This window comes from Amblyomma maculatum, chromosome 1 (genome assembly GCF_055883805.1).
Source record: "Amblyomma maculatum isolate TAMU_Amacu chromosome 1, ASM5588380v1, whole genome shotgun sequence".
Lineage (NCBI taxonomy): Eukaryota > Metazoa > Arthropoda > Arachnida > Ixodida > Ixodidae > Amblyomma > Amblyomma maculatum.
In genome coordinates, this window is record NC_139344.1 from 133,486,023 (window position 1) to 133,503,789 (window position 17,767).

At 43.3% G+C, this 17,767-nt stretch overlaps 1 protein-coding gene across 2 annotated transcripts in view; it reads right to left on the reverse strand.

Moving 5' to 3' along the window:
• Nucleotides 1-17,117, reverse strand: part of sicily (NADH dehydrogenase (ubiquinone) complex I, assembly factor 6 homolog sicily) — a 47,227-nt gene extending 30,110 nt beyond the window's left edge. The window contains exons 1-7 of one of the 2 annotated variants that reach the window (XM_084589015.1): nt 16,870-17,116; nt 16,538-16,637; nt 16,365-16,445; nt 16,207-16,305; nt 13,692-13,794; nt 9,464-9,597; nt 7,958-8,053 (exon numbers count right to left, since the gene is read on the reverse strand). In XM_084589015.1, the coding sequence (XP_084445141.1) occupies nt 7,958-8,053; nt 9,464-9,597; nt 13,692-13,794; nt 16,207-16,305; nt 16,365-16,445; nt 16,538-16,637; nt 16,870-17,033 (777 nt within the window). In that variant the 5' untranslated portion in view covers nt 17,034-17,116. Of the gene's footprint in view, nt 1-7,957; nt 8,054-9,463; nt 9,598-13,691; nt 13,795-16,206; nt 16,306-16,364; nt 16,446-16,537; nt 16,638-16,869 lie in introns of both variants that reach the window. The other variant, XM_084589017.1, reaches the window with a different exon arrangement.
• Between the last annotated feature and the right edge of the window lie 650 nt (nt 17,118-17,767).

Below are 17,767 nucleotides of genomic sequence, written 5' to 3' on the forward strand. Positions count from 1 at the left end.
GCTGGATGAAGAGGAATGTGTTGTTTGTAAAACTGTGTAAAATGTTTTTTCCTCAGTTGTTCAAGTTGTCTGCATGAGATTAAAATGTGGATGACTGTTAGCTCGTGTCCGCATGAATCACACAGGGGCTTATCCTGTTTAGTTAAAATGAAACTATGTGTTAAATGTGTGTGTCCTATGCGAAGACGGCATAGAGCCACTTCTTTGGAACGTTCAAGATGGGTGCTCGATTTCCACTCTTCTATTACAGGCTTTATGAGGTGTAGCTTGTTATTTGTTTCAGTGTTCCAAGTGGACTGCCATTTTTTTATCAGTCTACTCTGTACCAATTTCATGCAGTCTTGAGATGGTATCTGCACTTGTTTTATTTTCTTGTCTCGAGCTTTGGCAGCGCACATATCTGCTTTTTCATTACCTCGGATTCCTACATGACTGGGTACCCAGCAAATTTTTATGCTTCGTCCTTCATCTGTAAGTGTTGCTATGCTGTGTATGATGTTTCCAAGTATTGGTATAACTGCATTTCTTGTGTGAAGGGCTGTGACTACACTTAGGGAATCTGTGTAAATAATACTTCTCCTGAGGTTTTCTTTCATTATTTTCTCTATGGCAACAGAGACAGCATAGCATTCAGCAGTAAAGATGGACGCGCACTGTGGAAGTCTCATTATTTCCTCCCATTCGCCTTGAACAACTGCGCTTCCGACATAATGATCTGTTTTCGAGCCATCCGTGTAAAAGTCTGTGAAGTTACTGTATTTTTCTTTCAGCTGAAGGAATTCTTGTATGAAGTGCTCTTGTGGGGTTATTGTTTTTTGGAACTGTGTAAGAGAGAGGTCGCAAACTTCAGGGACCAGGTACCAAGGAGGCAGAGGGTTAGGTCTTTTGGCAATGCTAGGTAAACAATCCGGTAGCTCAACCTCTTGACACATTTGCTCAAATCTTAGGAGCAGTGGTCTCACTGCATTGGGTTTGTTGGTGAATAGTGTTCTAGAAGGGCATTTAGTTACTAGAGAATAGCAGATATGCTTTGGCAGAGATCTGATTTTAAATATATAGGCACATGTAAGTGAAGTTCTTCTGATTTCAAGAGGAGGTTCATTTGTTTCCACAAGCAGACTGGATATAGGAGAAGTTCGGTATGCTCCACATGAGAGTCGAAGTCCTGTGTTATGTACCGGGTCTAGTTTTTTTAAATATGATGGTCTAGCTGACCCATACACTATGCAGCCATAGTCTAAGGTGGAGCGTACGACAGATCTGTAAATGTGTTTAAGGCATGTCCTGTCAGCGCCCCAGTGTTTACGGGAAAGAACTTTTAGTATGTTTAGAGATTTGGAAGCCTTTTTCTTCAGGACATTTATATGAGGAAGAAAGGTGAGTTTTTTGTCAAAAGTTACGCCTAGAAATTTGTGTTCGTTTTTCACCGGTAATTTCGTTTTGTTCAGGTGTAGTGTAGGATCTGTTTGTAAGCCTCGTTTGAGAAAGAATAGGAGAGCCACTGTTTTTTGAGGAGAAAACTGAAATCCGTTTGTGTCTGCCCATGCTGCTAGTTTATTTATGGTCAACTGCACCTGTCTCTCACATGTAGATACGTTAGAGGATGTGTATGCAATCTGTAGATCGTCAACATAAGCTGAATACATTACGGATTTCGGGATAACTGTGCTTATGGAATTCATTTTTACTATAAAGAGAGTTGTGCTTAAGACGCATCCCTGTGGTACGCCATTCTCCTGTACAAAGTTCTTTGAAAAAGTTGAGCCCAAACGCACACGGAATGAGCGATTTGACAAGAAGTCCTTTAGACAGTTTAACATCCTACCACGTATGCCTAAATATGCTAGGTCACGGAGGATGCCAAACCTCCATGTAGTATCATACGCCTTTTCCATATCAAAGAAGACGGCAAGGCAGTGCTGTTTGTGAATAAATGCTTCACGAACAGTGTTTTCAAGGCGGACTAGATGGTCCGTGGTAGAACATGCTGTTTTGAACCCACATTGGTGTATGTCTAGAAGTTCTTGGGAATGAAGGACAAAGGCTAATCTGGTATTAAGAACACTTTCAAAAGACTTTGCTAGGCAACTTGTGAGAGCTATGGGTCTATAACTGCTGGGGGCCGTTGGTGGCTTTCCTGGTTTCAGGAAAGGCACAATAATAGCTTTTTTCCAGGCCTCAGGAATACTCCCGGATACCCATACTTTGTTGAAAAATTTCAGAAGTGCTTCTAATGCAGGTGTAGAAAGATGTGCTAGCATCTGATAGTGAATTTGATCTGGGCCAGGTGCAGTCTTCTTGCCGGCAGATAGAACAGTGTTTATTTCTTGTAGTGTTATTAACTTGTTATATGTTTCATTAATACTTCCACTTGTTGGCAGTTTTTGTTTTTCGGCCTTGTTTTTGTATGTTATAAAAGATTTTGGGTAGTGTAGTGAGCTTGAAATTGCAGAAAAATGATCGCCTAGAATATCTGCCTGTTCCTGTAAGTTTGTTTGGGTGCCAGGAGATGTTAGAAAGGGGACTGTGTACGGGGAGAAGTTGCCATCCAGTTTGTGAACAAGCTCCCACATTTTTTTTGATGTGATTGAGCTATTTATTGATGATATGTATTTTTGCCAAGAAGCCTTCTCAGCGTTTCGGCGGATGTACCGTGCCCTAGCTTTCGCCTGTTTGAATTTTACGAGGTTTTCGTTTGTAGGGTACCTGCGAAAGGTTCCCCAAGCTTTGTTTTGTTTCTTCTTTGCATCTCTGCACTCCTGAGAATACCAGACTTTGCGATTTTTCAGTACCACTCCTGAAGACTGTGGTATAGCTACAAGTGCTGCGTCAATGATGCAGGCCGTAAATTTTTCATTTATCTCGTCAACACTGAGTTTTTCGGAAAAGACCTTTTCCAGGCTGGCTTCAGACTGGAATAGAGCCCAGTTCGCAAGGTGCAGCTTCCACCGCTTGGGTTTGTTTAGAGTGATGGAGGGTGAGGGTGTTAGGCTGATAATGACAGGCAAATGATCACTTCCTAGAGGATTGTCAAAGACGTCCCATTTAAAATCAGTAAAAATTGATGGGGAGCTAAATGATAAATCTAAAATGCTCATTTTCCCCGTGCTTGGGGAGCAGTATGTATGCTTTCCTGTATTTAGCAGGCAGACATCATTGTATAATATAAAATCCTCTAATATACGACCTCTAGTGTCTGTCTGATCGCTTCTCCAAAAAGTGGAGTGCGCATTAAAATCTCCAACAACCAGATATGGTTCTGGCAGTTGTTCTAAAAGCTCTTCCAGATCATGAAGGGTTACAGTTAGGTGCGGTTGGAGATACAGTGAGCATATAGTTATTGTTTTATAATGAATGATAGAGACAGCAACAGCTTCGAACTTGGTTTTGAGGCTAATTTCACGTGTTGCTACTCCATTCTGCACTACAATAGCGACACCTCCAGATAACCTATTTGCTTCTTTTCGGTCGCAGCGAAAAACGTTGTGTCCTTTTAAAATGTTTTGGTGTGGTCCTAAGTTAGTTTCCTGTAGGCAAAGGGCTACAGGAGAAAATGAATGTAAAATGTCTTTTATATCGTTGTAGTTGTTTATGAGACCTCGGCAGTTCCAGTGTATGAGGAACGCCATTTTTTTTTTTTTGGAATGTACCTGAATTTAGGTTTCAGGTTTTTCTGGTCCTGTTATACGAGGTTTTTCTCTCCGTTTTCTTTCTAGAGAGTTATGCCGCCGCTGCAGCGTGGACGAGGAAGGGGTTGTGTCCATTGCCTCAGGGGCTTTGGACGTTTGGGGAGAGTTAGGAGTGTTGGTTGCAGGCTTCCCTTCTGGGGGAGAAGCCTTTTGGGCTGTTGGCTCTGGGGCCAGTGTGCCCTGTTTCTGCGATGGCAGGGCAGCTTTCGCTGCTTCTGCCTGGGGCAAGAATGGCCCTGCCTGAGGCTTACCCTCGGCGGAGACCAAATCCTGTTGTGGTGTGCTGCCCCCATGCTCCACCACATTGGAATAGTTCGGTTTGGCTGTGAACAAAAAAGTGCCCTGTTTAACAAGATATCGCTGTCGTGCCTCTTTAAACGTTATGTTTTCCTTGACTTTTATGGTAATGATGTCCTTCTCCTTCTTCCAAGAAGGACATGACCGTGAGTACGCGGCGTGTTCACCTGCACAGTTTGCGCAGTGTGGCGCAGCTTCACACTCGTCAGATTTGTGTTCATTTGAGGCACATTTTGCACATGTTTGTCGGCCACGGCAGCTCTGGGAGCCATGACCGAATCTTTGGCAGTTGAAACAACGTCTAGGGTTTGGAATGTAGGGCCGGATGTCTACTTTGATGTAACCGACTTCAATGGATTCAGGGAGTTTGCTGGAGTTGAAAGTCAGAACTATGTGCTTTGTTGGTATTTCTTGGTTGTTCTTCCGGATTTTGATCCTGTGTACACCGATCACATTTTGCTCAGAAAGACCTTCAAGAAGTTCTTCTTCGGTGAGTGACAGGAAGTCATTCTCTGATATCACGCCTTGGACTGTGTTCAAGGATCTGTGAGCACTGACCGTTATTGGGATATCCCCAAATGTTGTAAGTTGCTGAAGGTTGCTGTACTGGAGTTTGCTTTGCAGCTCAAGCAGGAGATCCCCGCTAGCCAGTTTACTAACTTTGTATCCTGGGCCTAGTATGGTTGTGAGAGACCTAGATACTGCAAAGGGGGATATTAGCCGAGCTTGTTTGGCAGGGCTTTCACTGTGGATCACATGATATTTAGGGAAAGTGTCATGCTTTGCTGAAAAGAACTGGGCTGATACATCGGTCCGCCTTTTCTTGGAAAGGCGATCAGTTTGTTTGGAGGAAGAAGCCATAAATAATGTATGATGTTCGGCCGCGGCGCCAGCCACCCACCATGGAGCCCAACGAGGGGACGGGGCAGGAATTGGCAGGCAAGTCCTGTCCACGTCAGCTGTACACCGTAACTATAACCTAATATGGCGTAACTCAGGGTAGTCAGCCACACAAGGTTAACCCTCGCCACCTGGAAGTAAGGAAAAACCGGAAGAGAGTAGAGGACAGGAGAGTTGTAGGATAGAAGATAGGAACGTGAAAGATGAAGGGGAGGATAGGAAAAGGCGACTGCCGATTTCCCCCGGGTGGGTCAGCCCGGAGGTGCCGTCTGTGGGAAGCATGGGCCAAAGTGGTGTGTTGCCTCCGCCGAGGGGCCTTAAAGGTCCAAACACTCGGCATCGGCTCAACCACCAGGATCCCCTTTTCCCCAGACACAGCGATGCCACGCACGGCTAAGCGTGGGTGCTCGGGGTCCGTGGTGTCGCACAGTACACGCAAACATCTGCTTTAACAGATGCCCCCTGCGGGGGTCTGTGGGAAGCGTGGGCCAAAGTGGTGTGTTACCTCTGCTGAGGGACCTTAAAGGTCCAAACACTCAGCATCAGCTTAACCACCAGGATCCCCTTTTCCCCAGACACGGCGATGTCACGCACAGCTAAGTATGGATATTTGGGGTCCGTGGTGTCGCACATTATACACAAACAGATGACCCCTGCAGGGACTATTCCCCAAAGTCACATGACAACAGCCAGGTCATGTGACCTTGACATCGCCTTACTTGACCTTGACAGTGGTCACGGTCCACATGGCAGCCTACATGGCTATGCTGCAATCATATGGCGACCATTAGGTCACGTGACCTTAACCTTGACGTCACCTCACGTTGCCTTGGCCTTGACAGTGGTCACGGGCCACTTGGTGGCTTACAGACTATGCCCCAAAGTCAATGGCGACCCCCAGGCTTGATACAGAAGTTTGACCTCTAAATCTCCCTCAAGGTGAAAACCATGCATATCAGACAGCTCGAACCAACGCTAATAGAACTAAGATCAGTTGCCAAACTCTCCGGGTTCTCCATGCTGCTGAAGCGGCGCGTCAATTTTAACGCGAGGTGGCGCTGCCGTCGAAACAGGCTCTATCTAGCCGCTGCTTGGCCGCTGTCGAAGCACAATCAAACGTTGCGGGCCCGACCGTTCGGCGTAGCATGTAGCATTCGGGAATGTTAAATTACTTGGTGTCCTAAATGCCGTACTTATCGTTAATTACTCACAGTCACCAATAAAGTCTGAACCGTGTGTGGCGAGCATGCTGCAAAACTTTACAGCAGCAACTCGAGCGATACAGGTGAGCGCTGCTCAGGCAACGCTACCGTTGGTTTTTTTTTTTTTAGGAAAGTTGTTTTGCTAGTTTCTTCACCGAAGTGGCATATGAGAAACGTGCAATAATGTTAGAGATATGATCATTGAAAGGTTCATCGTCAGTTCGAAGTATGTTTCTGCAGTTTCTGCTCAACCGCATGCATGTGCAAATGTTTAACAAAAAAAATAAAAAAATACCAGCGTTTTTGCAGCAGAGAGCCGCATTGTCTGTGGTGCAGTTTAACGGAATAAGCGAATTTTGCGCATTGCATTCATTTCGTCAATAAGCATGCATGTGACTTTTAGCCGAGCGCCGCGCGCAATCTGTGCCGCGAAAAGAGCGAACTTCTGCTTCTTGAGTTGTCGGTTTCTTTCTTCCAGCAAGAGAAGAGAGCTTACACAGGAGGTTAGACGCCAACAACTCGAGACAATAAAATTTAGTCTTTTTGGGATTCCCAACTGTGGGTTTATCGTTACTGGCCTGCGCCCGCGTCGCAAGTACTTTTTTTTTTTGCGACCTTTCACGCAGTGGGCTACAGATAGATACACAAGTAAATGTAATTTTACATTTTATTCACAGCACGTTTTCACACTTTACTGAATGCACAAATTACAGCAGGCGAGACTTCTTCCTTGCATTTTTAACCTGACTACTCACATTGCTCCTCTCGGATAGGAATCGTGTGTAAAAATGCATCCGCATTACCAAATAAAACTTCGCCACTTGCACAGTGAACTGTGCAGGCTACAACCTATTCGGGGTAGCTTCCTGCTCAAAAGCAGGTCAACAATTAACCAGAACAGATTTCCAAAAACTTTTTCTGTCTTTGTTTGTCGCTCGACCACGGACTTGATGCCAGTCACCAGTTCAGTCAGGGAGCTTGAAGGGTGCTTGAGCACTCCAGGGACAAGTGAGCGCTTTTCAGTTAGGGAAAACCTTCGGTACACATCCTTCAGCGAGGTTCCATTTGCCCCTATCGATTTTTACTTCCTTGCCATTAATGATATGACTGTACGTCTTCAGTATGTCTTCATCGTAGAAATGAAGATCGCACACACGTGATTTGTCAGAAAGTTTCCTGTCAACACGCGGAATCGCGCGGTCCTATGCCGCACGGAGATCCGCGTCACGCGGAGCCGAGAAAAAAACGCCTCGCTGTGTTGTCAGTGTTGTCGCTCTTGTAACCGCTCGCACAGCCCGGCACGCAGCACGTCGGCATGGTTACTGTAGCCCCTTCAACTTTGCATGCTAGCACAGGTAGCACAAAAAACGATCACTGCAGCAGCCGAGTCGGGAACGCACTGTACTCATGCTGCCCGCACTGCACGTGTTCAACCCACGTTCGGGTCGACGAGAGCCTGGTAGAACTGCAGCGCCACTAAAAGCAGCCAGCGGTGGCGGCGCCGCGAAACAGCTCTCAGTTTGGCAACTGATCTTAGTTCTATTAACGTTGGCTCGAACTACCTGCAGTAGTAAACCTTTCACTTCAAAAACAACAGCACAGCTTAATCTGACATTTCTTTAACACTGCTGCAGAAATGTGTGAAATGCATGTGGTGGGTAGATTGTCATTCTGGGCTGTGATGGCATACAGCTGGAAATGTACCTCTTCCTGCAGCAGTGAATTTCTAAATACAGTACAATGAGCAGGTAGCAAAAGGTTATAGTGCAACTGTCCCATGCATTCCGATATGAATGCCAACTTGACAAAAATTCTTTAACATAGCAGAAGAAAAAAAAAAAAGTAGCAGTGAGCAAAAGCAATCTTTACCTTGACCAAATGCTGATGAGCTGTACAAGCAATGTCATAAACCACTTCCTTCAAGTCTCCTTTCCCACGTGCAACTGACTCCTGAGACACCTTGTGCTATATAGAAGAAAAGGGACAACAAGAATAGCCAGTAATCATTCTAGCGAAACAGCAAAGTGACAAAAAGTGGGGATGCATGCCAAAAAGCCTACACCACTAATAGGATTATAAGTTATCACTTCATTACACAAGCAAGCCTAACATACAACAAAAAGAAAAATGCCGCACAAATGCAAATTCAGAAGTGCTAATTTTATATTTACTCGTCTTAACAACGTGAGACCATTCGAATAGTCCCCTATAGGGCTCAGAGCAAAAACATAAGCTTAAGACCAGGGGTGAATTGATGGAACGCACTTAGAGGGTCACTTTTGGTCTCTTGTTGGTGAAAAAAACTGGGGTTTTCTTGTGTAAAACTTTTCACTTCCATAAATCTGCCCCCACTTAAATGTCCTAAGGTAGAGACAAACTTTTTGCAGTGACCATGAACCACAGTGACCTTACACGACATTCACAGCATATTCATGCAGCACTATCGGAGACGATAGAAACATCATTTGTCCATGAGAAATTGAACCAACATTCACTACCAGCATGCACATACTATAGCTGGCAGTTGCAATGTGGCACCCATGCAAAATATTGGATAGCAATAGTGAACTCCATTTACTTTTGTCTGCACTTGTACCTGTTGCAGTTATAAATCTGAAATGCTACAAAAAAACCCAAAGTTGCCCTTTAATAAGAATAAACTGGATACGCAGAAGAGCTATTTAGCCCCTTCAATTTCTATTCTTAACAGATGAACAGAAAGCATTTCATCGCTTCTGAACCGACGTGCTTCCTTGGGTTCTATCACACGATTCTTCCGATCCTTTTCTGTGCAAAACTGCATCAACTGTGCATTTACCACATGCGGCTCGGGGTTTGTGGTGGTGGCACCTGATCGCATGCGATGATGCTGCTTGTGAGGAGGCGTTTACCATATTGTAACAGTTTTGTTAACAATCCTGAGTAATGCCCCTGACGTTATTCAGAAAAATGATCGCTGCCGTGCAGTTTTCATCTCAAAAGCAGACGACCGCCACCTTGATTCAGGTCAAATAAATTTACTAGGATGAGAATGGCTTCTGGAAATATTGAGGAGCCATTTGTTATTTCCAACTTTTGGATAATTTGGTTATTTTTCCTGGTCCATTAAACACTGAATTAAAAATATTTTACTGAATTACAGAATGCTACACATTGTTACAATTATGCAATAATGCCTATTTTAGAAAAATAAAGTGTAACTAGGTTTCACTACCTGCGTATATAAACATGACTCATAGCCATATTTTATTACTAAATTGTTACGCTACACGAGATGTCAAACTCCTCCCAATGATGTCTAACACATTAAGAATTCTTGGGGTGACCAGGCCATGATGCATTCAACTATAGTAAATTTATAAAATCATGCCTTACCTTGGCCATGAGCTCAGATGGGACATAAACACGGCCTCTTGAAACATTAAAAGGGATGCCTCTGATCAGGTTCGTTATTCCCTGAAGCTTCCCAACGTGGCTGGCAACATGGTCACACACTACACTTTGCACACCTAAACAAGAAACAAAACATCAAATGAATACCCAATACTGCAGCCAGCCTAGCAAATCAGAGATAATTAACTGACAAGCCAAAATGCACAATACTTGGCCCAAATTTCACAGAACTAATTCTAAGGCAAAATATTACACCAGAACAGGTAAGTGGATGATTTGTCATGACATGTACTGCCAGCAGTGAAAGTTTGCAGGATCTCCAGCGCGTGGCGAAGCGGCAGAAAACTGCACAGTTGCGCCATCTGCCACAATTCCTCCCAATGACGAGGCTAACGAAAATTGCCCCTGAAGCACGCTTTGCGCATGCCTGTCCTTTCTTCGCTATCAAGCATGCCTCGTCGCTTGCTTCCTTGTGACATGCTTATCAGACTCACGGAAGCTGCTGAGGCGCTATGTGAATTTCGCCGCCAGTTAAATGATTTTACTTTGGCAGTGCGACGGGCAGAGTGCACCGGTGCCTTTCGCACTGCGCCCTGTGCAACGATGGTGACATAGCGATTCAAGGGCGGCAACGAGCCTCAAAAGCGGATCCGGGGAAGCAAGCAATGAGGCATGCCTGATGGCGAAGGAAGGTCAGGCGTGCGCAAAGCGTGCTCCAGACGTAGTTTCCGTTAGTCTCGGCATTGAGCACGATTGCGGCAGATGGCGCAGCAGACCAGTTTTCTGTCGCTCTGCCATGTGCTGGAGATCCCGCAAGCTTTTGCTGCTGGCAGTACATGGTTATCAAAGCTGACTGCAAAAAAAAAGGGGGGGGGATTGAAGCAGAGTGTAACATCAGTCTATCCACTTTTCTCAGCTATGCTGTGTATGTTCAATAGTAGTGGATTTAGTGCTTGCATAAAACTTCGTAAGCTGGAAAACAAATAAAGTATTTGTCCATTTAGACATGCAAGGCATTGTATGAGCGCAAGTATATGTGAAGTCAGAAAAATGGACTATGAAACATACATAGAAAAAGAATAAAGTGCTGTTGATCGATTAAAACTCCTTCCCTATTGCACCCATTGAACATCGTTAGCCTGCTAACTGTAACTTCATGTGATGATTTCAGTCTGTGTTGCTTAAGGACACACTGTGCTATCCGGCATGTAATCAGACAACTGAACTTTAGTTTTCAACGCTGTTTCCTTTTTTCTTTCAAAGCACCATTTTTTGAACTCGTTCCAAAGGTGCATAGCATCTAAGTCTAAAACAAAAATAACTAGCTCGAAAACATTGCAAATCTTGTGAATTCACCTAGTTTGCCATTTATTTTACCAACACCCCACGCAGCAGCGAGTCTCAACATGTTGCTTTTACCGTCAGAACTCAGTTATGACAGCGACTGTGACGAATACCAGGCTGAAACATCGACGCCCACGTGCTGGTTAGTTTTGTTTTCATTGCTGGCCTTGTTTTGCATTCATCAATTATTATTTTGTACCAAGAATGCTATTCAACTTAGAACTTCCCGCTTCTTCATAAAATAGTGGCCAATAAGAGGCCAATCATTTTGTATAGTAAAAAAAAAAATTTAACATTTTTTTCCTTTTCATGTACAAGTGTATTTTTAAAAGTTTTGTTATATCTTTTCTCCTGAAATCTTGTTTCTGGCAATGAAATGTTTTTGTTTTAACGCATATTTCGTCGTTATAACTTATATGCCTAAAAAGCATGTTTATTTACCTTCTATTTCATGTTTTACATAAAATATTAACTACAGCAGCTTTTGCACAAAAAAAGAGCCATCGAAACCTACAAAATCTACAAACGAAGTCATTTTCCCCACAGTAGGGAGAGTGTTGAGAACACTGTAGAGACCGGTAAGCAAAAAAAAAAAATTGGCGTTTCTGAAAGCACTGCATTTCCGCACCTTTTCCACTATTATGTTTGTTCTTGTGCAGTATACTATTTCCCTTTAATGAATAGTTGAGAACAGGAGGAAGTGAGTAATTGTAGAAAATGCCTCTCTAGTACTGGGGGCACTAAGGTTGTCATCAGATGCAGCAAAAATGGAAGCAGGCTTGAGCATTTTGGAGCTCCCATGACAGCAGTAATAATGAGAGGACCCTCATAAACTAAACAAGCTTTGCACACTCACAAGACGCTACCGCTCATTCTAATAAGCAGCATCAAACACCACACAACGTACCTCGGCTGTGTGGATTGTGTCTTGTGCTGTATCCCTCTGCCTCGAGGCAAAAAGTATGTGCCAAACAGGCTACTGCCTCAATGACTGGTTACACCATAACATTGAGAAATTCTTCTGGAAGCAATCTAGCCATTCACTGCTGCAAGTGCCATAACCGTGTCCCTTTGCTAACTAAGGGCCACATCATCAGATAAAGTTGAGATCAACTTTCATGAACGATTAATAGAAGCACAGAGAGTAGCACCTCTGGGAAGTGCATCTGTTAGCTCGCCTTCTATTTCATAATAAAAAAATAACTACCATTCCTAACTATATCAACATAATCTTGCACATGGTTACTGGTCTGTGCTCACCAGCTATACACTGCTTTCGCGAACGTGCTATGCTCTGTCAGTGAAATGGGAGCGTCAAGGAGATGTATTAAGCACTTGCGGTTTTACAAAATAAACCAGTTGGAAGTTAGCACTCATTCTTATCTATTCCTTCTACGTCCATGTTGTTCATCATCATCATCATCAGCCTGACTATACCCACTGCAGGGCGAAGGCCTCTCCCATATTTCTCCACTTAACCCGGTTCTGTGCTAGCTGCATCCACTTGACCCCTGCGAACTTCTTAATCTCATCCGCCCACCTAACTTTCTGCCGCCCCTTGTTGTTATAGAGCGTTGAAATATGTTACACCTACACCAACGAGACTAATCTGCCACTCTTCTGAACTCGTGTCTGTATATTGCACCGAACGTCTACATTCCATCCTGTTTCACACCTTTCCCTATGATAATGCCCAGCAGGGTACTGTACAAACCTGTAAAAATAAAATATGTATATGGCAACGCAATCTCCTATTATACTAAAACTTATGCTACATGAATAAAAAATGGTGTTCATGGCCAAATACCTCCTTTCAACTATTCCTTAACTATTTTGGGTTATGCCTCCACATTTTTGAGACACGGACCGATTTTATTAATGCTTCAGACTAAAATTAGCGCATGTGCAAGCACGGTTTTGAAGTTTCTCTTCTGCTTTAATAAACGAACAGATCAGCATTTCTTCCAAGGTAATTAAAAAAGTACATCTGAATAGCACTGAACATATTTTGTACTTTTGAATGAAACTTTATGGGCAAAAATTTTCAGCCCAGCAGTTCACAACGTTGTTATCACCATGGTATTCAATGACATCAAACCCCAACATGTGTCATTGCTTCTAAAATAGCGACACCAACAAATATGATCAACTAGAATGCCCTTTTAGGTTTGGTTTGTGGGGTTTAACATCCCAAAGCAACTCAGGCTATGACAGATGCCCTAGTGGAAGACTCCGGAAATTTACCCCCTGGGGTTCCTTAACGTGCAACGTGCAATGACATCATAGACTAAACAGGTGCCTTGGTTTTCACCTCCATCGAAAAGTGGCCGCCGAGGCCGAGATTCGGCCCCGCGTCCTTGGGCACAGTAGTCGAGTGCCTTAACCACTGCGCCACCCCAGCGGGGTGCCCTTTTTAGCACTTGTGTGTCACATTCCATGGGTAAAGCTCAGATTTAGCTGAATGGAAATTTCAAGAATAGAGGTTTAAGGAGTCAAAGAATGTGTGATGATTATGACCAATTCAGTGCTCTTTACTGCCCAAGGGTGAATGCAAATAACGGCAAAAAAAAAAAAAAAATCCTGCACCCTATTGTGAGCAGTTATAATTATCATAAATCAAAAACTTGCTGTTGCAACATCTAAGAGGCGGCAGTGTCATATCCAGGCTGTGCTTGGGAGTCAAAACTATTTGCAAAGCCTGCAAGCAGCCCCTGCCCTTCCCGCCACCTCTCCAATATACAATTGATAACTTTCAATTAACGAGTTGCAGCAAGGCTAGTGGAGATCGATCAAATTTAGGAGCTGAGGCAAGTACACCCTCCCTACCCCCTTCCCAAATAAAGGTAAGATGTTCAAGGACGCTTACCCATGCTCTGAAGGATAAGATATAAAGTAGATGAGATGCTTTTCTCAGCATATTCTTCAAGGTCACTCACAGTGTTATGAGGCTTATCCCCAAGAATGCTTTCCTGAAAGAAAAACTCAAAATTTCAAGCAGGTACACTTTCATAAGGCAGACAACTGGAAATTCTAACAGGATATTCATAAATGACCCTAATACATATCGAATATTAGTTTTAAGACATCCTAAAAATGTGCACATAACCATTCTTCATTTAACATAACTGAGCATACATTCTCGTAACAAAAGTTTTGCAATACGATTATAATGCAGAGGCATCATTTGATGACCTTCTGTGAACATTCACAATCTGACAAATTTTGAAAACAAGACTGCTTTCTTTTGAGACCAAACTTGTCAAGTGGTTGAAATGAGTGCAGTTTCTTGTCCCCCCCCCCCCCCCCCATTTGTTTCTAAAAAAAAACTACAATGAAACCATGACAGCCTGACTGACTTTTGTCATAGACGTAAACTATCATACATTGGCTCGGCAGCCTATGTAAACAGAAGTGTGTTGTCTACACTAAAAGAAGCATCACGGTTGTGTGACCTGTTGAAATATTCTTGCATAGCCCATTTGTTACAGTAGCAAATTCATTTTAACATATGGTTCTTCTCCTAAAAAATAACCACAAAATTGATGCAGTCAAATGTATTATTTTAGATACCTCCCACCACAGGGTCATGGTCAAATATCTTTGTAGGCCAGCACCAGTGGCTCTAATAGATGGGTCACATATGAACCCAGTACATGGGACCGTAGAAAGTGAATTTTATGAGCATGCAATAAGCATACTGGTATTGCTTGACCTTTTCTGACTTGAATGGTGCATGCAGCCTTGTGTATAGGAATGGTACCAGGATGATTAGGGTGAGGTGGTGTGAAGAAATAGCATGTAAAAGCAGCGAGTTCAATTTTGGCCACGCATGAAACCTCCGTGGTAGCATCTGCGGGAAATATAAGCTTCCGTAACTCTGTGCATTTGCTTTCCAAGTTGGCTCATGTAGACTGCACTGATCACCATGGTGTGGGCCCTACGAATCCTCATGGACACCATCAGCAGCTGTTTTTGTTAATGTGCACGTCTTTTGTCTACGCATGTGCAAGGGGTTAACTGCATATGCTTCCAAACATTGTTGGACCACACCCTTTTGTTTGTAGCAAGCACAGCTATAAAAGGACTCTTCCCCGCCATCTGTTCACTTTCTGGCAGCATTTGCTGTAAATACTTGCTGCCATGAATCTGCACTTTTGCTTTTTAGACATTTATTTTTTTCCTCCTCTATATACTAGTTGCAAGTACTTCCAACTGCCTCTGTGCTCTGGTTGCACTCAAAAACCATTTACATTGGATTCGTATTATGTACTTGCTAAGAGAAATTAAGTGCTTGGATAATTAATCCATGGGAATCCTGACAATTTGGTCAAAGAGATCCCTCACAAAGTCTCTGTAAACCTGAGAAAAAAAGTGATGAGGATGACAATGCTTCGTGCCTAGAGGAACTGAATTGATAATGAAGAATCTATGACAGTGAAAGTAAACCAGGCTGATCGCATTGCTGTCAAAGTGCTAACAAAGTGCCCTGAAAATAAAACACTGACCAAGGAGCAGCAGCACTCAAACAATGTTTGAGGTTTAGCAACGCTGAGGTAAAGGGAGTCCCTATGATAAAAGGCAAGGATTGTAAAGCAATACTGGAGAGGAGAAGCAACCTCCTTAAGTGCTCAACAGACTTGACTTGGATATTATTCATTATGTTGCCACTAAAAATGACAATGAAAACCAATCATCTCTCACTTTGTGCATCGGGCAAAGAAAAATGAATTTGTGCACAAGGCACACTGTGCTCAATCAAATGGGCTTCCATGGTGACTCAGTTGCACTTATGTTGATGATCAGCTGTACATTCAAATGAAATCCCTCCACAATAAACACATGCAAAAGATTTCCACCACTGTATTTTGCACATTTACCATTCCTTACTCTGCAGAAAGTTCACCCTTATATACCCACTTAACAATGGCAAGGTGTCCACAAATTTGCTTGGCAGTACACTGCAGATTTTATCATGAATGTGTATGTAAAAGCGCATGCACTCTAAGGCATAAAGATCACCCACTAGACATCCAGCAGACAAACTGCGATCATGCAGACATTTGTCAGCATGAAAATGTCTGCATGATCAAGGAGCTACATTTTACAACTATACCAAGGATATGTGCCTTCTTGTTTGGATCCAAAGATCTTGCGAGCTTCACTAGCAATTATCTAGATATAAATGTAAAAGCAGGGAGGAGTTGGAAAAATGAAAAATACATGTAGCACATACTCGGTGTTTCGTTTTTATTTCAAGTGAAAAGATCCTCGATTAGAGATCGATGCAAAGCTTACTGCCAAAGCGACACTGGTGAGATCAGGTTTTAAGTTGCAGTCATTTTCACAGCTGTTACTACAAAGAAAAGAATTTATTCCCATACCCGTGAATCTATCATCCTGTTCATCCACTGTCGTGACAACTGTTTCGAATGAACCAGCACACTCAGCTCCTGTGCAACAGGGTGCTCAGGAGGGCTCCCCTGTAAACGTAAATACAGTGTCCAGTTCAAGCCAAGCAACCCGCAAGAAGACGTGCCACCTTGTAAACCCTCTCGACGGCATCTTTCCAAAAGTGGATCCTCATCACACCTATGTCCGTTCTCGAAACAACGTCTCTGATCTGCGTGAAGACAGAGTAAAAGAGACGAGCTTAACAGTAAATGGCACTTTTAGAAAAAAAAAATATAATAAATAAAACAAATACCGCCTCACCTGGGCGAGCTCTACGTTGAAAGCTCTAATAGCAAAGGCACTCCTACGCACGCCAGCCGGCAGAAGTAAAGAGCAGAGGTAGTTCTCGTAATCGTATTGCCTAGAACATAAACGTTACGTTTTGGGTAGGTTGATTTTTCATACTGTTTGTAAATTTTCGCGCACACAATACGGAACGCGCACAAGCGCAATGTATATGTTGCGCCTGTGTGCGTCGATTTCCTTTCTTGTTCTGTCTGTATTGTGCGTGAACATTTGCAAACACTAGAACACAAAAGTTTGATGTGGAGTGCGCCAAAGAAAGGATGCACAGCAATGGGCATCAATATTACCTCACTAGATCTGTGCAGTAAGATGCTGGAGACGTCCCTCGCTTCGTTGTAGACGATTTGAATAATTTAGATATCGACGAGCGTACACCAAGTCGCCTATGACAGACACACTTCGTTTGTAAGCTTTCAAATCGAGCTGCGCTTTTGAAATTACACCAAAACATACTTTTCAATTCCGCCAACCGCGCAAAGTCAACTCGTCGGAAAGGTTGTCTTGGCCAATGCCTCCTGAAGACGCCGCGACGTTGCACGGGTTCACCGCTATGCGGCGCTCAAAAATGACTCTAGTTTCGGTTGCAATGGCTATGGTGCGTGCCACTCAGTCCCGCCGTTTTATCCCTTTTAGAAAATTTTGAAGCTCAAATTTTTGGTTTTTGATGGCGGGAAACGTGTTTTAAATATCTGTGTGTAGCAAGTGCTTTCACATCGTGCTAAAAATGACCATCAATTTCGGTTTCGGAGTTTAAAAACGTGGTGTGCGACCTTTAACTGGTTTGACCAGATGTCGTTTGGCACCTTTTGCCTGTGGCCTGAAGAGAATCGTATCGGCAGTTTACGAAGGGGACATGTTAGAAACGTCTAATATTGTAGGAAGTGCATTAAAAGGCTAGAAATGCTTCTAAATAGGTATCTAAACTGCATGCGCGTGGTGCATGGATGGGCTGTATATTTTGCCAAGAAATCAGTTAATACGGAGAAGTTAAAGGAAAATAATCCATGACATGATGTAAAATTCGAAAAATCTATGCTATAATCCGGAATTACCTGATCTCTCAAGTTCAACTAGGTGACCCGTGGAAAAGAAGAGCTGCACGTCACGCAATCGATGGAAGTCTGGGACGCATGCGACATGGTAAGCTGACTGCATTGAGAATGCACTGGTGTATGTGTATTACAA